Source organism: Odontomachus brunneus, unplaced genomic scaffold, assembly GCF_010583005.1.
Source record: "Odontomachus brunneus isolate Ranch 3 - 2012 unplaced genomic scaffold, Obru_v1 Obru_scaffold_285, whole genome shotgun sequence".
NCBI classification, from domain to species: Eukaryota; Metazoa; Arthropoda; class Insecta; order Hymenoptera; family Formicidae; genus Odontomachus; species Odontomachus brunneus.
Window position 1 is genome coordinate 109,112 of NW_022639735.1, and position 27,708 is coordinate 136,819.

General features: G+C 43.4%; 1 protein-coding gene and 1 long non-coding RNA gene across 2 annotated transcripts; both read right to left on the bottom strand.

Annotated features, from left to right (window-relative positions):
- Positions 1-4,763: 4,763 nt before the first annotated feature.
- On the bottom strand, positions 4,764-6,425 carry LOC116853190. The gene is made up of 3 exons (XR_004379926.1): positions 6,280-6,425; positions 5,716-5,801; positions 4,764-5,582 (listed from the first exon to the last, which is right to left on the bottom strand). It is a non-coding gene; the product is annotated as an uncharacterized LOC116853190 (long non-coding RNA).
- Positions 6,426-20,534: 14,109 nt separating this feature from the next.
- LOC116853188 (acanthoscurrin-2-like) lies at positions 20,535-25,611 on the bottom strand. Its single transcript, XM_032834124.1, has 4 exons — positions 25,603-25,611; positions 25,401-25,446; positions 22,846-23,265; positions 20,535-21,730 (listed from the first exon to the last, which is right to left on the bottom strand). The coding sequence occupies exons 1-4, from the start codon at positions 25,606-25,608 to the stop codon at positions 21,720-21,722; spliced, it is 483 nt and encodes a 160-aa protein (XP_032690015.1). The 5' UTR covers positions 25,609-25,611; the 3' UTR covers positions 20,535-21,719.
- Positions 25,612-27,708: the final 2,097 nt, after the last annotated feature.

Consider the following 27,708-nt stretch of genomic DNA (forward strand, 5'->3'; position numbering starts at 1 on the left):
GCACGCGTGTTTACATGACGTGTTTACTCCTAGCCTTTGTGAAACCTAGAGTTTTTGTTACAACCGTTACCTAGGTATTGTTATTACCGATTATTCGATCATCGTTATTCCGTTATTATCTACTCATGAATATTATCACACGATTGTTGAGCAAATATTATTATCACTACTATTTAATATTCGAGTATTATTATTTCTTTATTCGATTATTATTTAATTTATTCGGTTATTATTTAATTATTGCTATTACGCATAGGAAAGCAATTCGGGCGTGTCGTTACGACGATTTCTTTTCGATTTCTTCGTCTTTATTCATTTATTATCATCGTTGCGATAAACAGTTGCGTGGGAAACTATATACATATATATATATATGCACACTCGGAATATTCGGACGTTGTGAAAAGTGCGATAAAAGTATAGTGCTATCTCGAAAAATATCCGTAAACTAATTTTTCGCTCTACTTTATCATAGTTGTCAGAAAACTTAACCGCATGTAATCATAAACTTTTCTACAAACTTTTCGTATCTTTTTTGGCATCGAAATTAAATTCTGAAAGTGTAATAGTGATCTTTGAAATTTTCCTAATTGAAGTATCCACAGTTTAGGTATCTACGACCTGCAGAATGTATTAAACAAATATTGCACTAACTGACAGCTCAAAATTTAAATTTAAACATTTTTTTCGTTTTCGTCACATATTGAGCAATGCTCCAATTAATTTTTACATGCATTTTTGTTGTGTAAAAACGTTTGTAATTCTGTGCAAGCAACAAGATGTAAACTTTGCAGAAAAAAGTCAATGTTATGTCGGTAAAGTTTTCATGTCCGGCATCCTCTTAAGGCTGTTGTCTTAGATCTCGTCATTTTCTCTCTCTCTCTCTCTCTCTCTTTCTCTCTTCCCGTATAAGAGCAACCCTAGCCTGCACTCCTACCTCCCTCCTTCTCTCCTTGTCTGTCTGTCTCTCTCGAGGCCCTTGGTCGCGAGGGGGCAAGTGCAGTTTGCACAAATTCAAATTTATCCCCGGGTCACGTTCCCTCGAGGAGCGAATTAAGGGCCCGGGCGTGGAGCCGGCAGGAAGCACGCGTCGCTACTTAATCCTACCGCAGCCCGGCTGCGAGAGAACGCCACGGCGGATGTCGCTGCGGTTCTCGCAGTCATACGGCCGTACGCGCCGGTGGTGCGCTATGCTTTTTCCATTTCCGTCGCGGGATTTTGCGGGGACTTACGCTATCGTGAAAGACACAGGGAGGAACTTGGTGGCTCGCGCGTCGTTGCCTACAAAGCGTTCTTTTTAAACCGGAAAACGAGCGTGCGCATCAACGGACTCGCGCTTTAGCGGCTCTGGGAAATTGAAAAGTCAATACAAAGTAGGAGCCGCGAATTTCTCATCACAATCTCCGCGAATTTCGTGGAGTGTCTCCCCTATAATCTCGCCAAATCGTAAAGCGATAATTTCTTTTGTTTGAAGCCTACATTAATAATCCTTCACTTGAAACTTATTCTACGCAAAATACTCAGATCTGAATCTACAGTTAGATTTGAGTTATTTATTTTGAATTGTATTATATTTTTATACGATATACTACATCTTCACGATTCAGTTTTAAAACTCATAACTAACTTTTAAGGCCTGTATAGCCTTATTTGAGTCTTGTTTTACGTGACACTCAAGTCTGAATTTAGAGTTAAATCTGAGTTTACCAGTTGAAACACGTAGTAAGTTTTAAGCAACGACTATTAATAGGGCTTAAATTCAAATCTGAGTATCTCACCTGAGGCAAGTAACGTCTACTAATACGGATCTGAATTTCGAAGTTAATAAATGTCGGTAGCACGCGCGGAGCATTTTCTCCTCGTCTCTCTCTCTCTCTCTCTCTCTCTCTCTCTCTCTCTCTCTCTCTTGTGACCTATGCCAATTTATCGGCTCTTCGACTTAATCCTCATGCTCGGATTCTTCGACCTCGAACGCGCGATATAGCCGCATTCATGGCATTTCCTCCTGGAGATTCACGGAAACTGACTCGAAGGGGGACAGAGAGGCGGCGAGTCGTGTCGCAAATTGGCTGAGTAATCGATGCCGGTCTTGGCATTCCATCCGGAGATCAAACGTGTACCGTTTAATTAGAATACCCTCCATGCTACCGTGTTAAATACCAGGTCGTACCGGAAGGACCGCCGATCCGGATTTTTGCGATCTCCACGGTACTCGCTCCTCGGATTCCTATCGTTCGCGTGATTTTGTTCGCTCAGCACGTTTTCCCGTGTAAAAACAAAGGATTACAAACGCGCCTCTTCAATATCCATGTATTCAGATTATTGTAAAATAAATTAACCGAATATTCCAAACATCAATGAAACATCCGAGTAGGTAAACGCGTCCGCATATGAGCGTTCATATATATTTTTCGAATACCCGAGAATATAAAAATAGCCGTAGTTATGTAACAATGATCCACGTTTTGAAATATGCTTCGAGAGAAATGAAAATAAAAATTTGATACATGATTCATAAAAGTCACAGATAGAACCAAGGTTCTTCGCAATTGTTCAAGAAATCTAACATAGTCAATATTATTTTCTTTAATCCTTTAAGTATCACTGGTAACAATAGGGACCACTTCGGATCGGGCAGTTGAAACCTTATAAATGTGCTATTTAGAGTGTTTTTTACAATATTTCATAAAAAAAAAGTTACTAGAATGTTACATGAATTATGCGCCTTAAAGGGTTAAGGATATTCATTGACAAACTTAATACTTAAAAGAGGTAAAAAAAACGCAACTAAAAAAAATAGTGCACTTAGCAGGAAATAAATTTTTCTTTAATTAATATTAGGCGCCCAGAAAGTTTGAACCGTTTTATGTGATATGGGTTATCCATTAGTAAACAAAAGTTCAGAAATCATAATTTTGTGGGTTGGACCATTCTTATATATAACTATGGCCAATTATAAAATGTCACGCCTGACTATACCACGCAAATTAACGTGTCATGCATGTTTGTCGGTAAGAGCTGCAAGTAATCAACCGTTTTTTTCTGGTTTCTCGCTTGAATTCGTGTACCAGGTCCGTAGGAAACTAATCCGCTCGCAGGGCTTATGTAAGGCGGGCGGTGGGAGCGCGGGAAACATATTAAGCGTGCAAAATACGAGAAAGGAAATTATGTAAACATTACGCGAGAAAACATAATCTCCACTGCGAGCGAATAAGCGAGCGAGAAAGAGAGAGAGAAAGAGAAAGAGAGACAGAGAGAGAAAGAGAGAGAGGCCACACGACATTAAAATTAGCAACTACCCAAACTCGGATGCATATAACGTAATATTACAAACGGCGCGGCAGCGGTGCGAGCCGCGCTCGAATGGTACAGAAACCATTAATTAACGGTCGTCGGTACGTTTAATTGGTATTAGTTTAATTATCGTGGAAGCTACGAGGTCTCGAGGGGAATCGATGGCGAAGCAAGAACGGCAGAACGAATAAATAAAATGGCGAAGAGGAAGGCTAGGGTGGTCGGGGCCGAGGGAGGAAGATAGGGGGAGGGCGGTGGGGTGGAATAAAGAGCTAGGGGGAGGCAAAACAAGGTGGAAGGCTCGCGAGTAACGGAGAAAGAGAATTCTAAGTATGTACGCGCATTCACAGCGAAGAAGGACAAGAGCCGGACAAAGAGTTCCGCGATGAATGAATGAAGACTGAAGTAGGTACAGTTCTTCATTACGAATATTGAATGCGCCATTAGAAGGAGCGCTAAGGCTTTAGCCGTGGCACAAAGAATGATCGTGCCTGCGTCGTAGATTTTGTAGGAAAAGTATACCGGAGCAGATATACTCGCGCGGAAACACAGAGAGCGAGCGCGCACGTTGCCTCAAAATATCGAATGCGTTCTCAGATGCCGCGCACCAATGACATAATATTTCAAATAATAATATTTCAAAAATACTCACGGATAAAGCTCTTTCTCTCTCTCGAAAGTAAATTTAGCAATATGTAATTTCGAAATGACAAATGCCTCTATTTCGGAATGTTTATCCAAGCTGTATACTCATGCAAAATTTTAGACTCCAATTATACTTAATCCAGAGCGCGCAATGAAATGTTGCACTTTCAACATGGATATTAAATTCTCCGAGTGTTGAACTCCAAATGCTCTTAAATGGCAACGTGTGACTGCCCCTACGCTCTTCGTTGGAAACCAATGCAATTTACGATACGAATACATTATGTGATAACGCATCGCATGCGTCGGAATTGCACACTCACCGCAGACGACCACCGACGTTCACCATCGTCCAGCCAAGTCCAGCAGAGTCCAGCCAAGTCCATCGTCTTATCCGGGACTCTGTCCAACTTCCTCATGTCGTCCCAAGTCGTTGATTGCAGTTCACTGCACTCGCGACGCGAATATCCATGTTTCGGCGACGCTTAACGTCCATATCTCGATGGTATCGACGAAAAGTTTTGATTTATCGCGCGAATTTGCAAACTCGACTAATCAGAGATAAAATCGGAATTCGTGTTTAATATGCAGATTTTTCACGGTACGACAAATCCTGACGTTTTGGCAAGACATACTTGCGAGTCACGCCGCACTGAGTACCGACGATCGTGAAATTAACGCATCCGCGAGCGGAATAATTGCTGTAGCAGATACGTGATCACCTCATCACGTCGGATCGTACGTTCGGGACGCATCGCCGAAGCTTATCTCCGCGATACTTTGGCGAATTTTATTTCACGAGACTCAACTTCTGTTTCGCTCCTTGCGACGCGAATGCACGTATGAAAAATCTGAACGGTCGACAATCTCGCGGTGATCGCGAAATCTCTAACGCGAATGAATTGCATAGAACACGCGATAATGTATAGCATTGGTGGCGCAATTTTAATGCACATTACATAACGCTCGAAACAATTAGGGAATCGTACGGAATGAACAGTCCCGCTGACTAATCGTAACTCGTATCATAACATAAGAGCAGATAAAGTAATACGTATGAATAATTATTTACCAAAAAGATCAAAATATATCAGATATGTTCATGAGAGAAACATTCAATATTTGTTGAAAATTAAACAGACTAATGAATGAATAAACCAATACGTTTTATTTTCTCGTACTCCGTTCATTATTTTTTGATGTTGGAAATTTTGCGATGAAATAGATATTTGAACGCGTATTTGATATGAAGGACAAACGAAACAGAAGGTTTAGGTAGTCCGGTTAGAATAACAAGTCAGTATTCATAAAATTTATTGTGCATTGTTATTTCTGACTCGGAATATAACATAGGAATGTGATGAAAAAACGATTTCCCAAATGGTCCGAGCAACATGTTTTGTACGAAAAAAAACATAAACATACAAAAATAAAACATGAATATACCAAAACTAGCATGCAGACATTTATATGCGACGTAAATAGCATTGATTTCAACGAGCGTCACGAAAAGCTTGTCATTACGAATATATAAATATGACTAATATATAAATCTATATATCGGTCAATACTCAATTTTCACATTCAATTTTCTGACTTACCGATATCACCGATTCAGAGCCAGCTACGTTCCGCTTTCAGATCTGAAATAAATAAATAGACATACTTTTATAAATACATATTTTAAATATAATTATAATATATGTTTCACGAATAAATTCGTATTTTTTAATCGCAAAGAGTTCGAAGCGCAGTGTAGAAAATTTTTAAATTTACTTTCCGGCTCTGCTCGGCTCGAATCGGATCCTCCGGTGCTGCCGCATCTGTGTCCACCAGAAAGCTACCCACGAGTTCCGACAGATCTAAAACAAGAGATGAAATTTTTGGCTTTAGTTATAACAAATTAGTCATAAGAAACGAGGAGATTCGACAAATTGCGAATTTAGAGCAATGTGCATATTTAATGCGCTTTTTGAAGCACAGGGTTTTAAAAATTTGCATTCCTATAAAATATTCACATCTAGAATAACACAATCCAAGAGATCATTCCATTTGAAATTTGTTCTATTTCCCTACTTTTGCCAATACCGCGCGCAAACTGAAGCGGATATTATAAGTAATACAAAAAACCGATAAAGTGCATCACTATGCACAGGCTGAGCGGTGATTTCGTTACGGGATCACTGTGCCTGAAGCTGTGATTTGATTCTAATAGGTGATCTCACGGTGAAACCACTGTGCTCCAAAAAGTTAACATTATAATGTAATACAATGTAACATAATGCATTGAGATAATACGCGATTCTCCTTGGAATTCAATATGAACGAAAAGGTAATTACCTGCGAAGTTTCAAGACGCTTTCGTTGCTCAGGGGATTGACACCGACGCGATGCACACACTCGCGAATTAACGTAACTCGTCTTTGAGCGCGCGCGATAATTACGTCGGGAGAATCGGGAAGAGCGACGCAGTTCGCACTGCTCACTGTCGCGCCCAAGACTGTTATCATCGTTTGTACCAAACGCGTGTTGTTTTGAAGGACGCGGTCGGCCGCGCGCGACACAGACATAGACACGCGTCTGACAAGGGACCCGTTTTGAGCGCGTGAGTGAATGCAACGGCTTACACGGCTCGTTTTCGATTTTTTCAATGTGAATAGTGCATGTGCAAAAATACATTAGCCCTTTTAGTGACGACCGAAAAAAATGAACCTAAGCGTAAAATACCGGACCAAATTGATGTAGTTTGATAGGGTTTGAGAAGAGTTTCTGAAAAGAAATTCAACCATTTATAATATCTTATAAAATTAGTTTTGAGACAGAGTTCTTTGGCGACGCGGATAGTCCGGCACTTTTCGCAAGTGTTGCTAACAACGATATATCGTTGTGCGGCATTATAAGGATTAAGGGTCGCTTGTTCTAACTTCTTGGTAAATTAACTGATAGTTAAATCATATTTGTATCTTTGTCTAAGTTAAAGGAAAAACAAAAAACAGATATATGATTTAACTTATCAAAAAGTTGGAGCAACAGACCTTAAGTCGGTTCGTACGTGTGTGTGCATTGTGTCAGTATCGTTCTCCCAGCGAGTGTGTCTCGAAATTGAAAAGGTAGTACGTGTTGTCATTGGCTCTTTTTTTTTCCTTTTTCTTCTGCTTTATTTTATACTATTATTTCTACTCAACATTTAATACCTCGCGTACTTTCAACTACCGTTACGCTGAGAAAAAATATCTGAGGAATAGTAAATATTTATTTGTCGGGTGCACACAGCATATTTACTTATATTAATATGAGATACATTTCACAAATGACAAAATATATATTCTCTTCAAACCTTAGAATACCTCAGTTTTTCGTAAAAGCAATTATTTGTTCTTTCGTAGTAAAAGAATTTAGTTTTAAGTAAATTAAATAAATGTAATCTAGTAATTAATTAATTAATTAATTAATGTAATTTAAATATAATATAATATAATTAAATATAATAAATATAATATAATATAATTAAATATAATAAATATAATATAATATAATATAATGTAATTTAAATATAATATAATTGAAATTTAATTTAATTAAATAAATATCTACTTATTTTTAGATATTTTCTCTCAGTATACACAAAAGTATTTTATTTATCCACAAATATTGTTTTTGCTTTTGTATTATTATCTATTGTTTTATATTCTTTTTTCCTCTTCTCTCTCTTCTTCTCTCTCTCCCTTTCTATTGAGCTTGATGAATTAATGTTTCAAATATAAAAAATAATACTGTCTCTTTCACATATATACATTTTGTTTAAATTACAGTTATTAAAAGAGAGTTACGCATTGTCTTGATTCATTCTTACTTGGAATATCTTATTCTCGATTTGGCGGTACTTGGCAATTAATTTTATGAGAAGTTGTGATTAATATAACTAATCAGACACACATTAATTCTGTTTCAGATCTGGCATAGCTTACAACCACACCGCAAGGGTAGCTGCGGTTCCCGTGGACATTGACGCGGTACAGGAGGATCTGGCTTGGGTTGAGCAGGGTCAGCTCGAAGGTAAGTTTCACAAATTTCCCGTGCTCCTCATTTAACCCTCTACGATCGAACGCTGAGATATAGTTGTCCGAATAAAAGTCGCCCAAGTGCAATTGTAATGGGTTAATCCGTTCTATCTCCCCGTACTTATTCGTTCGCTCGAATCCTTAATTTAATTGTACAACTATATCTTCTTATTCAGGATTTCTCCGAAAGAACATGGCCAGCTTTGAATTCGAGATATTCCGGTGAGTAAAAAATAACAAATATACGATTGTACGGCCATGAGAGCCATGCGACACAAGAAACAAGAATGATTGCTTCTAATTTTGATGTTATTACAATCCCGATAATTTTTTTCTTTTAGAAGAATTTCATAAAAATATTATGCGACAGTTTAAGTCAAACTGAACAAAGTCCTGAACTGAAGAAAATCCTCTATTATTTTGCAAATAACCACATGTATTTATCCATTAAAAAAGTTATCAATTAAAAGAGTTATCCATTAAAAAAGATTGGTTCCACCGCGAGCATACAATGTGACGGATATAATTGCGAGTTCAATTATGCTGGAAGCGCGCTCATCATTACGCAGGGCTGACTACCACCGTCTTTAGCTACTTACACGTTCTAGTCTCGCGCGGTCGGGGAATCGAGCGTGAAACTGATAAGTCGTCGTCGTCGCGGTGGCAGCAGATTCGATGAGACGCGAACGGACAGATCGGGAAGTAATGGGGAGGAATTAAATGCCATTTAAGATTTAAAGTACTTCGCGCGAGCGATCCTGTTCCGACTCCGAGAATCCGCAGAGGCTGAATTGGCCGCGCGACTTTTCGTCCACCGACGGTGGCGGCGGTGGCGGATGATGCGAGAGCGAGATAGGCCACGGACAGTGGTGTGGGTACTAAAACGGTTACGTGAAGGGTCATAATTAAATTCAGATTTCGCCCAGAGGGGTAAAGACGTGGGATGGGGAACGAAGAAGAAGTCCCCGCAAGAAAAAGAAGTGGACGGAACTGGCGAAGACGTAGGGAAAGGCGCGTTCGCGCGCCTCGTCGTCCTCGTAATTGAATTAAAATTTGAATCGTCGAGAGAGAGAGACAGAAAGAGAGAGGAGAGAGACGAGTGCCTTAAGTGCGGGAGTACGAGCGACGGCGAAACGGCGGGCGCTTCCTCGACTGTGTCGAAAGGACTATATCTATGCCGGCGGCAATACTGCGTCGATTCCTTTTCCCGGCGAATTGTAAAAATGCAAAGTGAATTTTTTACGCGCCAACGTGAAGTGTCCTCTGTAGACCGGAGGATCTACGCGCACTGTGCTCTCTCAGGGATGCCGGCATGGGAAAGGGTGGATGGGGCAGGGGGGATGAGAGTCGTCGAAGGAGCGAAATTTATTTAACTTTGTTCCCTAGTCGTCTCTCCGCGCTCTTCTCTCGCGATCTACGCTAAATCTAAATAAATCCCCGCGTGAGAATGGCGGCGCGCCATTTACGTTCAGCCAGCGCGAAGATTCCACCCGTAGCGTCACATCAAGTCCGCATCTCGTGCCGCATGATTTCGCAAATCGTATTTTCCGTTTAATAAAATAGAGAGAGATAGAAAGAGAGAAATAGAAAAGAAAACAATACACACATGCATCTATTTTTGCTCGCGATGTTTGCTTTCTTTCATAATATTTGCCGTCGTGTTGAAAACCAGAATTTCTTCTATCGGTGTTTTCAGTGCCGAAAATCAAACTTGAATCAACATATTTTCAGCGCGTATAACGTCGATATAAACGTTACAAAAAAAAGAAAAACACACACGTGCTCATATTTTCATCGAAAATTCGCGCGACATTGACGACGCGTTTCCCGGACATGTGCAAATTTTCCTCAACGCTATGACGACGATACCGAGTAAAATAAATATGCGTACACAAGATGTCCCATAACATATACATACTAAGAGCGTCCTTGACGCTCCTGATCCCTGAGATCAATTTAAGCAGGAAACTTCCTATATAAACATAGTTGAAATTCACAATAGTTACAACAGTTTCACAATGTACTAGGTATAAGCATTTCAAGTTAAAAACTAAATCTGGTTGGTTTTTCTTAATCTTGCGAAAGAAGGTTTTTCTTTCAAGTATAAAAGAGTGAACATCAAAGAGAGAGAGAGAGAGAGAGAGAGAGAGAGAGAGAGAGAGAGAGACCTGCATTAATACAGCATATTAATGATGTATATCGGCAAATCACGAGGTTTTTCATGCGGCCACTCTGTCCATTTTAGATTGCAGTACAATTTGAACAATTTATGTGATTTTTATTTTTTTCAATAATCTTTGCTTTTATAACCTTTTGATTTGTGTTGAACTTTTTCCTCTCGATAACATGGAATTAAAAAAAATTGTAACTCAATTATTAGCTCATAGCTCAATTTTTAACTGTAAAATTGAACTGTAACTCAGTTACAGTTTTAACGTTGGTTTTGATGAACGTCTGTACGTAGGTAACTATTGTGAATTTCATCTACGTTTATAGGAAGTTTTCTGCTCAAATTGATCCCCCAGAAACGCTCTCTTAGTATGTATATATTTTGTCATAGGACACCCTGTATATCCGCGAGAAGCGCCCGCGTAACCCGCAATATTAAGTAGCTATGAGCGGCGCGCGGTCGAGAGGCGAGTTTATTACGTTACATCCGCTTCCGTGGTTCTTGACACATTTACGTTAAAGAGCCCATTACGATCTCGGTGGCCGGTGTGTTATAGAATATCACGTAACTAGGAAGAGCGGCCGAGTGCCATCGATGCGAGATTTACGTTCTCTCGTCGTTCGAAAATCCGCCGGCCAGAATGCCCGTGCATAACGTGCGGGAGTAGAGTAAAGTATAGAGTAGAGTAGAGTATAGCCGAGTCGAGTCGAGGTCTCGCCGGTGGTCGTCTTCGTCGTCGTCATAGTCGGCGTTTAAAGTGCGACGTCCGCTGAAGGACGGAAACGTCAGCCTTTCAGGTCGAACTTGGGATCGAGTTAAGGGTCCTCGCTTCCTCCCTGTCTCCCGCTCTGCTTCCCGTCAACTCTGTTTCCCTTTCTTTTTCCTCCACCTTCGTGCTTCTTCTTTTTCTCACCCCCTCCGTCGGAATAACAAACGAGCAGAATACCACCCACTTCAACACGTTTCGATTGGTAGCTAAAGCGACGACTGCCGAGCTTCGAGTCCTCTCGTTACCGGACTGATTATGCGCGTCGGTGACAAACGGATGAACCCAGACAGTCTGATGTACGTAAACTTTGTAATAACTTTAAGGACTTCAGATCGCGAAATTCGGCAACGTTGAGCCCCTTATAACTGATCAGCCATATTTATCACGTAGAATGACGAAACAGAAAAGAAGTACTAAGAAAATGATGAAAATTTGTCACAAACAAATACGTCGTATCGTGTCGTAAATGTATTGTAAATAAAAGTCTGAATGTAACTTTTGGTGATTTTGTTGCTTTACCAATACAAGAAATTTCCATTATTTTATAATGTGAATTTAATAGTTAAATCAATAGTCAATACATATCAGTAAATATCAATACATTTATTTCTCATAAATTATTAAGAAATTATTGATAATTTTAGTAATTTAAGAAATTATTATATAAATTTCTATCGTCAATTGTATGTTACATGTCACGATAATCATGGAAGTCTTCTGGAGATGGGATCTTTTATGATGGGATGATCTTTTTAATTACATTTATGAGAGGTAAATATACTGTTTTAATCATTAAATTTCGAACATAAAGTAACATGATTTGTTGTAAGAGTTGCTTCGCATAGATGAAATTCCAAGTCTCTCTTTCGAATTACCAGATAGACGGGACTTTATTATCAGTCTAGCATTTTCGTTTACTTAATAGTGTTATTGGGAGAGCTCAACCGGGGCGAGACTACTTCGAAACGACTTTAGCCAACTCAGTGGATGTAAATTTGAGAGATTCGAATTAGTATAAGCGCCGTAGTGAAATTGCTCCTTCTCCACGCGAGAGACCACGTACTATGGACTTTCGCGAGCAGTGACCGTGAAGATCGCGAAAATTGCCATTGCGGAATTAAACCGGCGGGATGATATCATACATGTTAACTATGTCGTACCGGCAGATTGTGCGCCGTTATCGAAATAGTTCTTCAACTGTACGACTGTCGCGCTTGTCGTACTCATTGATTCGACGGAGTAGCACGGATTTTTGCCAGTAGAGAGAGATATTACCGAGTTTCATGTGCGTAGCAATTTTTCGAAGGTGGCGTTATCGGCCTCGGGAAGTAACGGCGTTATAACGTACATCATATACCTGAAGTTGAGGCTGCTGGTATGTGCGACTTTGAGGGTGTCTCGAATTCTACTCCTGTGCCCGTGATTCTCGCGATAATGTGACTCTGTCCGCAATTTCGAGCTTCTCATGACGAAAGGAAGTCGAAGTCGGGGTTTAAAGGTGCGAGAGGGCGAAAGGATAAGAAGAGAGAAAAGGGTGAACGAGAAAGGGAAGAGAGAGACTACTGGGAGTTGCGAGCTGTGAATCAACGGACGATTCACAGCGGGACTCATTCCGGTGTTCTTTTATTCCCGAGGCTTGTGGATTGATGGTATCGCTCGTCGTGGATGGGAATGCCTGTAATTTTTACGACGCTGCTCTAGACATACCGACGTTGGTCCAGCGCGGCCGCAACAACCCCGACCACTCCATCTCGAGGCACTTTCAACCCCGCGCGCATCGTACGCGTTTCTACAACTTTGCGAATACGTCGAAATCCTCGAGGCGATTCCGCGTGAAATAACCCGCCGCCGCAACTTTGACACTGAGGCATGTTACGCGCACGGGGCTCCGCGGAAATTATATCATTGCCGGCGATAATAAATTTCCGCCGGTGCCCGGCAACTCTACTTTCTCGGTTACACTGCGAGAAACTAAAGACGCTTGTTGGCGCCGTGCATAAACGCGCATCGAGATTTGCCGAGTGTCGTTTGAGAGTGAAATGATGTTTTACGAATATTATCAATATGTTCGCGATAACATTCTACGCCGTATACTTGACGCTGCAGAGAGTCGCTGACCCGTTTCTTAAGTTCCCAAATAAAAAAAAATTCAAAGGCGAAATTAATCCCTCGCTAACAAACTATTCACTTGAAGATCATTCTTCGGACTTTCGATTGGATCGATTTTATCGAATGCCGAGTTTGGACGAGTGTCACTCTCGCTCCCTCTTGTTTTCGATCTTCCTCCCCTCTCGTTCCGCTTGCAGCGTCGGTCAATACGACAAATCCGCCGGCAATAAAACACCGACACGACCGCGCTGCCGTTCCTCTTTTTTGGCATTTTCCCCCGTCCTTTGTCCTCTGTTCCTCTTTTTCATCTCGCGCCGCTCGTCTCGCTCCGCCGCCTTTCCACCCCGTTTCACCCCCTCTCTTCCTCTCTCCGCCGTTCTTCCTCATTCTCTGTCTCTTTTCCTCTTCTTTTTTTTACAAAACTATCGCTAGTATGCGCGAGCAGCCTGTATGGATCGCGTCCATTGGCCCAACAGCGAATAATAAATTATAGCCCGCTGCAATGTGCGCGAGCACTCGAATTTTCGGCCACGGGAAAACAGCGCGGCCAACGACTCGCGCCCGTTTCCGACGAAATATTGAAAAAGCAGTTTACAAGGTATCGAGATAGCGCGCCTCGAAACGAGTCTATCCGCGTCGTTCGTTCGCGTAACTTGGAAGTGAAGGGGAAAGGACAAATTGAGCCCACGTCAGTTGAACGCGACGTGGATTCGGGTTGGTGGAGACGTTTTTGGCAAATCGTGGCCAGCAAATTGTCAGAGGTGCATTTTTCATTAAATTCGAGTTATCCAAACATATATCACGTGAAGACATCTGTGCGAGGCTACCACAAACACGCGAACTCGACTCGTTATCGGAATATAATATAAGAGTAAAAGAGGGGACGCAACACGGACAAAGGAAGCAGCTTATGAAAAACGTCGGAAAGGTCGACCTAACGAAGCCGAAAATCGTGCATGCCGGTAAGACGAGGGCTGCGCGGACGGGGTCTGCGGCAGGGGTGGACGTTAATTAGCCGCGTTTCCCGATCAAAGTCGGGATTCTCCCAGACGCTGCATTTAATATTAATCCTAGCGGAGAAGAGGGAGTGGCGAACACAGAGTGGTGCGCAGAGAACGGAGGTCGTCCTCGGATCGGGAGGATAGTGATCTACTCGAACAGAGAGAGAGAGAGAGAAAGAGAGGGAGAGAGAGAGAGCGCAGCACAACGGTTAGGCGCCAACGTTGGCGCCCTCGGAACGTTCGCCAATTCCCATCCGGCAGGCGCAGCGTGCGCCTAATTGGTCAGATTTGTAATCGGCTACAGAGAGCGTCAGGTCGATTCGGGTTTGGCACGGCGAGTGTTCGCCGGTCGAGTCGTGTGTGTGTATGTGCGCGCGCGAACGAGTGAAATGGCAAGAGGGAGAAGGGGAACGAGGGAGAGAGAGAGAGAGAGAATACGCTGGAGAATGAATCGGACCAAGAGAGAGGAGGCTGAGGGGAGGCTGGTAGGGGGATGGGCAGGTACAGGGAGAGAAATTGCGTGGGAGAGAGACGACTAGAGAGGAAGAGAGAGAGAGAGAGGGAAATGATCGCACACGCGGCACAGATGTGTTTGAAACATCGCGCCGCTCTAGCCAGCCTACCCTAAATTTATATCTACATCCTCTCCGCCCGCGTAGCCCACCTCTCTCCCTCTCTAGTCGTGTTCTCTCTCTCTCCTCCTCCTCCTCCTCCTCTTTCTCCTCTTTCACCTCCTCCGCTGCCCTTGTTCATTTCGCACACACTACCTAGCGTTTCGTAATCCGCGCTAATTTAATTGCTCGTCGTCATCGATGGCCATTAACCGGGATAGAATTGTCGGCAGTATCACTGCCAGTACAAGGACCGGCTGGTGTGCGCTCGCAACGGAAGAGGCTAACGGCGACATTATGGAGTTCTAAACTGTCGTCCAAGTATCGTGGCGTGCGCGAAGGGATCGGGTTTTCCGTTCCTTTTAGCAGCGCTTTCCGAGCTCCTCGCCTTTCTGTTTCCTCCCTCGGTGCGATTCGCAACGTGAGCGCGCTCCTGTTCGCCCTGAGTGCAGGAAGCGTAAAAAAGTTTACTCGAAAGGGGCAAATCTCGACAGCGGATAACGGTGCACTCGCGTCTCTATCGTCCGTGATATTAATTTTGCGAAATTCCTCGCCGTCCGTCTCCTCGTTGGTCCCGGACGCGCACGAAAATATCGACCGAAAATCACCTCGCGGAGATTTCGCCCGGCAGGACAGCCGCTGAATGAAAAATCGCGTTTCGCGCGCGACATATTTTAAATGCGATTAAGGATATTGTGCGGCGCGCGAAATATCGCCGAAGAGAGCGACCCGGACGCGCATTGTTTTCGGCGTCATCGACGCCTGATTATTACCTGCCCGCCGCGTAATTTGACGTCGGCCGATTGTTACGAGCGCGCGGCCATCAGCGTCCAATAAATTTATGGGTCCGTGGATGGCAGTGCGGCCGTCTACGTTGAAGACCCTTCACGCGAAATATGATTGGCCAGCCGACCGAATGAGCGTCGAACATGTCGTTAATGTAACTGCTGAGCGTCATCATGATCGACCGAATCGGATGTCGTTCGAAATGTCATCGTTACGCGTCTTGTCGCCTTCGTATTCAATTACTACCGGTAGCAATTCGCGAACGCGCGCGAATCCATGTCCCTGTGAGTCTTTCATCAGAAAACTTCACGCGTTGCAAATATAGGAACAAGATCGCACGTTGCTCTGCTTACGGTAAAACATTTGATCGGTCGCACAATTTTTCAATATGCTCCAACTTCGTTCATCAAAATGTTGCGTTTCATATAAGAGACGCTTGCTCATATAAGAGACGATCTGCTCGCGGCAACAACTCGCGAAGACTACCCAGCGGAAGCTGGGGGAACCGACGAGCCAAGTTCCCAGATAAAAATCCACCCCGTAACGCGACGCGCGTAGTCGTAAAAAAATAGGAAAGTAGGGCACGTGCACCGTGTAAACCAAGTCTGCCATGGAATATTTAATCCAAAGGGCTGCGCGGAGAGAAGCCGAAAGGACGACGCGCTTCTCTTTTTCTTTGTTCAGCGGCGAGCACAGCAGACATAGGCGCGCACGGAAGGACGCATTCAGCTCGAATCGCGGGAGGAACGAGACGCGAGAGATCGCATCGCGGATCGCGAATAAAAAAGTTATATCGACGAACGTTGTTCGCGCGAGCGACTTTCGCGATCCTCTCGAAGACCAATGCGCTCGCTCGTTCGCCCGCTCACTCCATCATAATTAATCAAAGCGCGGATCTGGAGGATCCAATTAGCGGCGAGCGCGTTCTATTCGAAACTGCCTCGAGAGCTGCCGTGGCCGAACGGCGGTACGAATAATAGGAATAGGATGCATTAAAGTTCAACCGAAAGGCACTAGTCGCGCGGATGCAGCCTCCGATTGCCTTAAGCGGCTTTCATAGCCGTTTCTGTATTTGCGCGGTGTCGTTACCGCGTCGAATCCTTTTAGCCTTCCTTTCCTTCCTGTCTTGGACTGTTCCTCTTTTTCTTTGCGCATTTAAATACTCTTAGCTACTCTTTATAGAGACAGAGAAATTCTTTTTTTCTCATAAATAATTGCAAGATTTACTCCTTTATGCAATCTGACTCGGGCGTACTCTCCTCAAGTGAATCAGTAAAAATGTTTCTGATCGAATCGGTGAAAAGAGCATTTCACCGTGATAATCAGGCAATATTCACTGATTTTCTGGGAAAATACTCCCACCTCACTTATTTATACCATCTTATTCTTCGCTGATTTTGACCGGTGCAAGTAAGATTTCACCGGGAAATTCATAGCGCACAAACTCGTTATACGCTGTGCCAAATCCAACTTCCTCGCGATGGAATTAACGGCTTCTGCGTGCAGTTGCATTGTCTGTGTTTGCAAACTGCATTAATAATAGAAACAATCGCTACTATTAATCAATTCTTTCAGTGAGATTTTACTGATTACAATGTTGTATTTATAATTGAATCGCTAATTATAAGCATAGTGAAGAATAGGAAAGGCCGGAGCTAGTTGACCGCTAGGATAAGTAGCCAAAACCGGTTATTCCCGGTATTTTTTAACAGTTACAAAATTAAGCAAGTAAGATTTGTAAACATGTAAAAATGACTTTGAAACCTCTTCTTGCTTGATATTAAAATCTGTTAAAGAACAGTAGAAATAATCGATTTTTTCCAACTTATCCTGGTAGCCAAATGGCCCTGATTTCCCCTACATTGATTTCACTGATTTCACCTTATACTAATCAGATTTCAATAAGTGGTTTTAAAAGAAAACGCCTACTAACTGGCATTCGTTACAGTACTTATCTCATTTTCTGGCACCCTCGTTCGAATCAAATATTCAGTGGGAGATATATAGGAATTTACTAATTATATATTATCTATGAATTATTATGTATCATTAAGTATTATCTATTAATTAATATATATTATTAAATATTATTACATATATACATATTATATAATATTAAATATTTATTTGCATAACATTAAATATTAAGTCTTATAATACTATATATATATATATATATATATATATATATATAAACATTTAATTATTATATAATATTATATATTATTATAATACTAAACATTTAATTATTATATAATATTATATAATATAATATTATATAATATTATATATATAATATTATATAATATTAAATATTTATTTTTATCTGTTTTCTTTAAGTCCTTATGCTCTTTAATATCTGACAATATTCAACAAGAGTGCCGAAAACAGATAGAATACTGACAACTGGACATTTTCCCTTTTGGAGAATATTAGTAAAAAACTACTCGACGTTGCTCGGATTATCACAAAGCATCAAGGGGGTGAAATCAGGAGGAAAGAAGTGGGGTGCTCAAGTGCTCAGATTTTACGCAACTTATATTCCGCATGGTCTGAGAGTAACTGGGTAAAATTTAGTCTAGATCAGTTGCAGAGTCTAGAGTATAGAGAACAGACAGACATTTCATTTTATGCATATAAATCATTTCTTAAATGCGATATATCCCATAAACTTTAAAGGGTTCTCACCAGGCCGCAAGATAAACTCTACTCTACTTTCCCCCTTCCTTTCCCCTTTTTTCGACCAGTTCGTCCCGACGCACTAATGACCGCTGACAAGTGACGCATAACTCGATCCTCCGAACTGAAAGGGATTAAAATGGGATTCATTCCGTTGATGGATGATCATCGTTTGTTTCACGATCGCTCTCGAGCGCGCGACGGTGTAACGTGACATAATATAATTGAGTCGGATACAGCGTATCGTTTGAATAACGACGATGTTTCATACCCCCCTCCTCTGCTCTCCTCCCGGTTTCGCTCGAATAGAACACGAGCGAAACAACGACTGCGCGCACACAGAAGGGCGGTGGTGCAGAAAGAAGTTAACCCTTTGAAGCACAGGTCCTCCAAAATTCGGATTCTAATAAAATATTCATGTCGCATGTCTAGAATGACAACTCAAGAGATCACTTCTTTTCAAATTAATTTCTTTTATTTTCCTATTTTATTTTCTTATTTTTCCATATATATTTCCTATTATTAAGACCGATAGAGTGCATCATTATGCACAAGCTGAGCGGTGGTTCCGTTTACGAGATCATTATACCTGAAATTATGATTTAGTTCTAATAGATGATCTCACGGTAAAATCACTGTGCTCCAAAAGGTTAAACGCGTTCAGCGACGACAATCGTGGGTCTCTTCGCGGCGCGGGATTATTTTGCAGCGATGAGGACTTATGAGGACCATTATACGCGTAAATCCTTCCGCTAAGAAGTAAGAATATCCGTGTCATTAAGACGCAACGAGGCGCAGTCGTCACTAGGGAGGCAACGCAATTTCTTTCGCGAGGTGGAATTACGTTCTCCCACGTCGTGAAAATAACTGGAGGATCGATGTGGGAAATTGCGGACATCGCAACTACAATAGCAATCGCGCATGGCTTCGCCATTTACGCGAACACCGTCGGCGAAAGAATGAACGAGAGTTACGCGATATCAACACCGTCGCGTCGCTCTTATAACACGCGAGCAGAACGTAATTAGCATGATACCACTCGCACGGTTATTACCTCCAAGTCACGCAGCTGTCATACGGGAAACTTGCTGTGTGTTTGCTGCGTGCGAGTGCGCGCATGCGCGTGTCTCTTAACGCTTATCCGAGCGAAAGCACGTTGCGCCGCGCGTTGAATTTCGCGCTTGTTACGCGGCCTCTTTAATTAGGCCGATGCTATTTATTTCACGCGCTCTGGTAGTAAAAGCCGCGCGACTATTTCTCCCCTTCCTATTTGTCGTTCCTTATCTGACAGCGGTGTAATCGCATACGATTAAACACGTATAACAGAGAGAGGAAACAGAATCGTAATAACCGGCGACAACCAAGTATATCGAGAGAAAAGTAGCAGCTGTATCAACAAAATCACCTGCCTTTCACGGAGATATCGTGTTCGTTGAACCAGTCACGCGTTAACGCAACAACAAGTCGCGTTCATACCAAACGAGTCGCAATCACTGCACATCAACCGATGACTCCTCACAGCACAAACCGTGCACAATCCGTTGGATCGACCAAAGGTTTGCTCGAATGAATTTTGCCGGTTTCAAGCGAAGTCTCATTAATTCAACCGCTTGTTCTCTTCAGTGCAGACTCGGATCGACCGCTGGGGAAATGCACCGCGTTGAATTACGCGAGCTTGCATGCGACGAAGGGGCTGATCGAAGCTTGAGGATCGATCAAATTTTACGCGGTGCAATTTGTGCCATTACGCGCGGAGTAAAAGCGCCGCGCTTTTACCACGGCATCTGTTACCGTCCGATCCGCCGATGTTAAGCGGAAGCGCACGGGGATGCAAGAGGCAGGCGTGAGAATTACGACGGTAAACGACCGAAGCGACGTCGAGCGAAATATGCCCGGAGAAATTTCGCTCAACCGATTACGATTGCGATTATCACCGTCACGGCTTGATTGCTAATTAATATTTTATACGTCGCCTTTTGATGGCGCACGCGCGTATATATCACCGACGGGGAATCGTAATACGTAGCGCGGAAAAAGCGCGCGATATTTATGCGATCCCGGCAATATCGTAATGCGAAGCGTGCGCGTGGCCGATGGCAACGTCGATAGTAAATCCATACGTTCGGCAATATCTACCCCGCTCGCCGTCGGGCGTTTACGGTTTTAATTTCGCCCCGGTTACGCAAGAGACCGCCGCGGATACATAAATCGACGGCGGGAAATCGCTAAATCGGTAGCGCTGGTCACCGCCGCTGCGTTTCATTTCTCTCCCGAGCTCGTTCCCGCGCGCGCGTTACGGATTTTCGATCTGCTGCGCTTGGGAAATGAGAGGAAGGGAGGGAGAGAGAGAGAAAGAGTTACAGGCGCTCGCCGGACGCATAATAATAAAACAAAAGTCAACACATCATATTTCTACTAGTATGATTCGTTTATTGTGGATCGTTGAATCAAAAACAGTCCAGATCAAGAAAAAAAAAAAGAAGAAAGGAGGGTGGAAAAACAGGAGAAGAGAGAAGTACGTGTAGTACGTTTCGAGTGCTTAAACTTGATTGGTCACTGCGCTTTCATTTCTCTTGCTTCTCGCGTATAATTTTTTGCAGTTGGTTGTTCGTCTCGCTCTCTCAATCGTGCTGTGAGATATAATCTCTCTCTGTCTCTCCTTTCTTTGTCTCTCTCTCTCTCTCTCTCTCTCTCTCTCTCTCTCTCTCTCTCTCTCTCTGTCTCTCTCTCTTTCGACAGTGTGTGCGCGAAACCTCATGCGATTGTCCCTACGTGTATATAATGGGCTAAATGTCGTGCCGGAACGGCGCCTCACTCCGTGACGCTCTTCCAATCCCTGTCGGGGAGAGGAGCTCACAACGTGAGCGAACGAGGTGTCTGGAGGAAGTGAGTGCGGCAGGGGAGGTCGCGCGAGAGAGGAAGCGGAATTGAAATATCGGGGCGCGGGATTCGCTCGTAAACGGAACGTCCGCCGATTTTCCGGATTACGGAAGAAGAGCGGGACGAGTGGCGGAATAGTAGGGAAGGGGGTGGAGAATGCACAGCGGGACGAGGGTAGAAAGTGCGCCGTCGTGAAGGAAGTCGTTTCCTCCAGACGACGCGACGGCAGGTTCGAATAGCCGGAAGCGGGACGACGATATCGTTCACTGTTTCCGAGAGAGAGAGGGAGAGACAGAGAGAAAGAGAGAGATACCCCCCGTAACTCGGTGAAGGGTAAGCGCCGTGGAAAAAAGGGCGAGAATGGAAAGAGGGTGGTGTTTCATACGGTGCGTATCGCCACGACGCTTCCTCACGACGCGGATCTTCTTACCCGGATGAGGGTGTGTGGTGGAAAGGAGAAGGAGGAAGAGGAGGAATTTTTGGGGCGTTCGACGTGACGTGTCCCGTAGATTTCGCCTCGTCCTGGTCCTCCGATGAAGAGAAGAAGATGCCGACGACGAAGATACAAGGGGCGAAGTGGGCGGACGCGGAGGTGCGGGAGGCGACGAGGAAAGGGTTGATTTCCTCATCTGACGATCGATGCTTACAGCCAAGATACACGCGGGATGATCGGCGCGCGAATTTCACTCTGACTGCTCGTGAATGCCACGGGCATTACCACCAGCCTGGAAGTTAATTCACGCGATAAATAAAGCCGCGATTAAGCGCCGATGCGCCGGATCGCGCATGGCGGCGCGGCGATAATGAGAAAGAATGGAAATTACACGGTAATAAATTTTCAAAAGAAGAAAGTTAATTTAACGCGAGCGAGTCCTCTCGTAGACGGCGTTCCTCTCTCCTCTCTCTCCCTCTCCCCGTCGCGGAAGCCGGGATAATTTATCAGCCGCGTAAAACGTGTACCGCAAATATTACTGACATATTAATGGCCGCGGCGAGAGCCAGAAGCTCGCGCGTTCGTTCGTTTATTCGTTCAAAACGGGTAGTGAGACGTAGCGCGAAAGCCCGCTGCGCAATTTCGTCTGTCACCGATATGCGCGACGATAATTCGCACTTTTGAAAATCGTAAGGTCGCCCGTGCTTCTACTACCGTTCGCTGACTTTCACCGATTCATTCCCTCGAAACCCTTAAATCCGAGATTAGCCATATAAGAGTGATTTCGTCAAAATCATGCGAGAAAAAGAAGATAAAATATTCACTCTATCTCACTCTTCAATCTCTATAATTCTAATGCTCCGACGCGCTCAAGTATGTTTGCGTGATAGTGACGTTACAGTGCTATGAAATTTGTGATTACAATTATCAGTATTATAGCAACATGTTGTTATAATGTGTCATCGTAATGTGTACGGAATCTGTCGGAAAAATGAATAAATATGCAGCACCATTCTGCAAAATGTTGCTCTGAGTACGAAATATCCCACGTGGAAGAAATATTAAACACGATGAACTTTTCAGTATATATTACTTCAATGTTTTATATAAAGAGAAAATATTATTCAATTTTCTCGAGCTTCTCCTCGATCTGTCTTGTTGAGATACAAAGTTTGTAAAATTGTTGTGTAATATGAGCGGGAATCAATAGAACATGGCGAACCAATCGAAACGCGTTACCTCATGGCCAATCTCTAGTTCAAGGATGTCTACGGGTGCGATTCATGAAACGCTTTAAAGCGCTTTAAAAAATGCCATTGTTGATTCGTACGACGCTTCAAAGCGTCAAAGCAAGGTGCGTCTCGCGCCAACGATTTACGATGACGAGCTACACAAATAGCGTCTCACCTCCGCCGCCGCCGCCGCCGCTGTATCCACCGCCTCCGTATCCACCACCGCCACCCAATTTCCAGCCGCCGCCGCCGAATCCGCCGCTTCCGCCGCCGAATTTCCATCCACTTCCACCGCTGCTGTATCCACCGCTGCCGCCGCCGCCGCCGAATTTCCATCCACCTCCACCGCCGCCGCCGTAACCGCCGCCTCCGTAACCGCCGCTACCGCCGCTGAGCGTGATCACCTTGATGATTTTTCCACCGCCGCCGCCGCCGCCGTAACCGCCGCCACCGCCGCCGTATCCACCGCCCCCTCCGCCGAATTTCCAACCTCCACCGCCATAGCCGCCGCTACCGCCGCTGTAGCCGCCGCCACCGTAGCCGCCGCCGCCGCCGCCGCCGCCGCCGTATCCACCGCCGCTACTTATGTAACCGCCTGTAATTTCGCATTCGCAAAAACACGCGATCACACTTAAGATGCCTCTGACGAAGGAAGAACTTCTCAAGAAAATTCACAGCTCGGGTAAATACAGCAACTTCGCTCCTTCTTCTTCATTTTAAGTAAAAATAACAACAAATTTGTGTTTCTACAATAATTTCTACAATTTAACAATAATTTCTACTTTTACTGCATGTAATAGATCTTTATAATTGTTAAGTCATTTTTTACGTTTATAGGTAAAACTATTTTCTTTATCCTCCATTCTCCTTTTGCGTTTGGAACTGCAAAATTTGGTCACTTTACATACATTCGAATGTTTCGAATATATTTCCGTCGCACTCGAAAATTCCGATCCGGTTACTGCGCCGCGCCGACGAACGCGCTTTACGTAATTTTCCTATAATTTACAAAAGAGGACGAGGATGGAGCGCGTGTGTTCGCGCGATGGGCGATTTATCGACTTTCTTTGTGCCACACGGCGGCTGCGAGCGGTACCAGGTGGTAGCGCTCGCTCGCGTTGCCCCGCAAATTGCCACGAGGTATTCTGCGATTGCTACAAGAAAGAGACCGGTTGCCGCGCTCCGCCGATTGTGTAAGTCGTCTCAAAAGGGCAGGAGTACAAATTACTGCCGGATTAAATCTCACGGGATCATTTAACATCGCTGACCCGCGGAGCTTGCGATCGCATGAAAAATCGCGCAAGTTATGGCTCTCAGGTGGTGAGGCGGGGGGATCCACGCGGGGGAGAGGAGCGTGATTCACAGAATTCAATGTGTACTCGTCTCGGTCGTTACTTCGGCTGATAACTCCGTGGTACAGCCATGAGCTTATTATCTCGAATGAGAGTTCATGTCGTAACGGCGGTATTAGTGCAGTAGCAATTAATTTGTTTAGAATCGTGCGACAAGGCAGTCGGCATCATACAAATTAATTGACAAGATTAGCCGCGTAATTCCAAGTGCGAGGAAACCATCAGCGTTACTACAACCCTAATGACACGCGTGCCATTCTGTCGAGAGGAAATTAATACACTCTCGTGATGTCGCAGACCACGTCTCTATATAATATGTTGAAATTAAAAGAGAAAGTAAACTCCAATTATTTTTTTTCTCTAATTTGATATTTCTTCGATGTTATTCAATTAATGGTATGCCGCGCTATGCAGTGTATTGTGGAATTTACTGAAATTTACTGAGGACTAAAATAAAAAATATCTTATCAATATATATAAAATACTAATCAATATATATAAAATATAATATGTCTGTATGTCCTTCGTGTTAACTCCTAAGTCTGACTGATCTAGACCAAATTTTGTTAGTTAACATTTAGGACCCTTCGGAAAGTATAAGCTACACCTTGACGCACCTTCATCTGACTTTATCCCTCTGATTTTTTGTGACAATTTAAATTTAGATGTTTTAGGTATAAGAAAAGCCCGAGCAACATCAGATAGTTTAAGATAGCACAGAATATTTCAAAGAAAACATGTTTCAAAGAAGAAAATATACATTTTCTCAAAACCTCAAGAAAACCTTAGTTTTTCATAAAATTAATTATTTACTCTATTCAAATAAAAGAATTTAGATGTAAGTAAATATACTGTTAGTGTCCGTCTGATAAATATTTACTAATTTTTAGATAATTTTTTGCCAGCTTATATCGGCGAACATTGACGAGCTGTTCGATGCGTCCACGACCAATCACTGCACGGAGAGAATATTATAACTTTTCCTTCGTATAAATTCTTATCAATTAGACTATGTTTTTTATAGTATAAGAATGGACTGTCAGTAAAGTCTCTACATTTTACTAAGGAAGACAGTAAATTTCGCTAGAAACATAGCGAGTGTTCTAATAGCACATTTCAATTTCTAAAATATAAGCAGCACATGTAGAATTAAAGAATAGTGAATTGCTATGGAATGCCTATCCTTAGTTAATACAAAATCCTACAGTAAATTTTATTATATAATTCTCTCCGTGTATCACTTAGTGGCTCCGGGAGTACCTCGCGAGGTTGAAAACTCCGCGAACACTTGACACACGCGAGCGCGCGCGACAACCCCCGTCGTAATCCGCGGCCATCTTTAACCCGACTACCATAAGCTTGCTATTGTACTACTCACCGTATGCGGTGGCAACGAGCGCCAGCACGAGCGTGACTACGAACACCTGCAACGAGAAAACGAAAGCAGGCGTGAGCGTTTTGATGATGATTTAGATCCGCGTGTTGAAGTACTTGGAGGCGCCTCGAGAGATCGTTCGATACAAGCGGCGTATTACGTGCGTACGCACTCGCACTCGCGAATCGGTCCCGCTTCTACGTACCTTCATGTCGGAGGTGTTTTGATGCCCATCGTCGGGCCCGCCGGCTCTTTTATAGCTCTTGCCTTTCTTCGCGTTGGCCCCCGCCCTGCCCCCTCTATTTCCCCCCCGCGTGTTCGTCCTCTAGTTCACGAAACTGCGACTTTCGTGCCCACCACCGCGCAACCCACCACCCACCGTTACCATCACCACCACCGTCGTCATCGTCATCGTCGTCATCTGCTATCGCGATCGCCACCGACGACGAAAATCCCCGTCGCCGTTCCGGACGGACTTCCATCCACTCCCTTGGCGCGACGCGGGAGACGCGGGTCCGCGATCGTGTCGCGAGATCGGGAACTCCTCTCGCCGGGGTCGCGGGATTCTCGCGCCTTTCCGCGACATTCGCGACACTCGGACGACGGGGGATGGTGTGGAAATACGGCGGCGACCTCGTTGGCGGGAAACGCACGGTGTGATTCATCGGTAGAGATAATCGCGAAGACGTTCGCAGAATATTCGTCCGCGCGCTCGTACAAGAGGGAGAGAAAGAGAATGCAGGTGAGCCGGCGGGCGCGACGATTACGCGCTGAGGAGTACTTTCCTTACGAAGGTGCGACGGTAATTATCACGACGGCGAATCGCGCGCGCGCTGAACCGGAAACGCTAGGTCAGGTCAGATGCGACTCTCAGTTCGCTTTGTCAGTCCGGACACGCGCGTCGGTGACTCTTTCTTTGATATTATCCCACCTGCGCCTCGCCGGTACTTCGCTTCTCACGAGTGAGCAAATCACAATTATACCAGGTGTTTCGAAAATGGAACTGCCGGATCAAATGGTCGCAATCTGGGGTCAACTTTCTTCGCGTGTGTGCCTCGTGTTCGGACGGTCGCATTCAACGCGCGTAATGTCATCCGTTTGCGTTCTCTAACTCACTTAATTCCACAGCACTCTGAGAGATGCCACAGGAAGTCAGTAAGTCGCGACTTACTGACGTGATTCTGCTTCTTCGTCGATTTCCCCCCCAACGGGGAATTAACGGCGAGATTAAGAAGTAAAAGTCAAAAAGTGGCGACGGTACATTAAGAGGAAAGTGTTTGGTATTTTTAACTATATGCTCTCAAATTATTGTCAATGTATTCTTCACTGAAATGGCTAGGCTATAACTGACGGTTCAGTTATAAGCATGCTGAGAAAAGAAAATGGTTCATCCAACTAAAATTATAGCTATTTTTGGCTTCAACTATATTTTTTGTAGTAGTAATATGCATATAAGGTTATTACCACCCAGGTTAAATTATACTAGAATTTAATGAAAAAAATAGTTTTCTTAACCATAATTTATTGTAACTATTTCTTTATGTGATTATAGTAATATTTTTTCTCAGCGTGTAACATTTCAATCAGTAAAATCTCGCTGAAAGAATCAGTAATAGCGATTATTTCTATTATGGACGCAATTTGCAAACGCAAACAGTCTCATCGCACGCAAGTCATAAATTCCATCGACATGAACATAAGAAGTTGAATTTGACACAACGTATAACGAATTTGTGTATTGCAGATTTTGTAGTAAAATCTTATTTCTACTGGTTATCAGTAAGACATAATGTGGAACAGTAAAATGGGAATATTTCCACTAAAAATCAATAAATATTCACTGATTATCGGAGTAAAATACTTTTTTTGCTGATTCAATTAGAAACATTTATATCGATCCATTTTAAGAAAGTGTAATCATGTAGAGAAATAATTATTATTATTCAAGAAAACCACTTTTTAATAAATTCTACTGTAATGTTTATGATGTTAATTTTATATGCACGTTACCATCACCATTTTCGTGTTACAACAACCAGAAACTATAGTTAAGTACAGAAATAACTATAATTTCAGTATCACTCATTTTTCTCTTAGTGTAGGAAGCAGTCGTAATATTTGAAAACTGTCGGGTCTCGCTCGATTCAGTTTTTTTAGAGACCAATCGCAAAAGCGAAGATCACTTTTGCAGGAAAGGAAAGTCTCGCTCCAGGGAGTTGGCCAATGCGCGCGTAGACACGCCGCGGCAGTGCGCGCAAAATTGTGCAAGTTCCATACGGGGAGATAAACATCTCCGAGCCATTTTTATCTA

Excerpts from the sequence above, each read along its gene's own strand:
- LOC116853188 (XM_032834124.1), bottom strand. Across the intron at positions 23,266-25,400 it reads GCTCGTTGCCACCGCATACG|GCGGTTACATAAGTAGCGGC; the intron begins GTGAGTAGTACA and ends GCGAAATTACAG.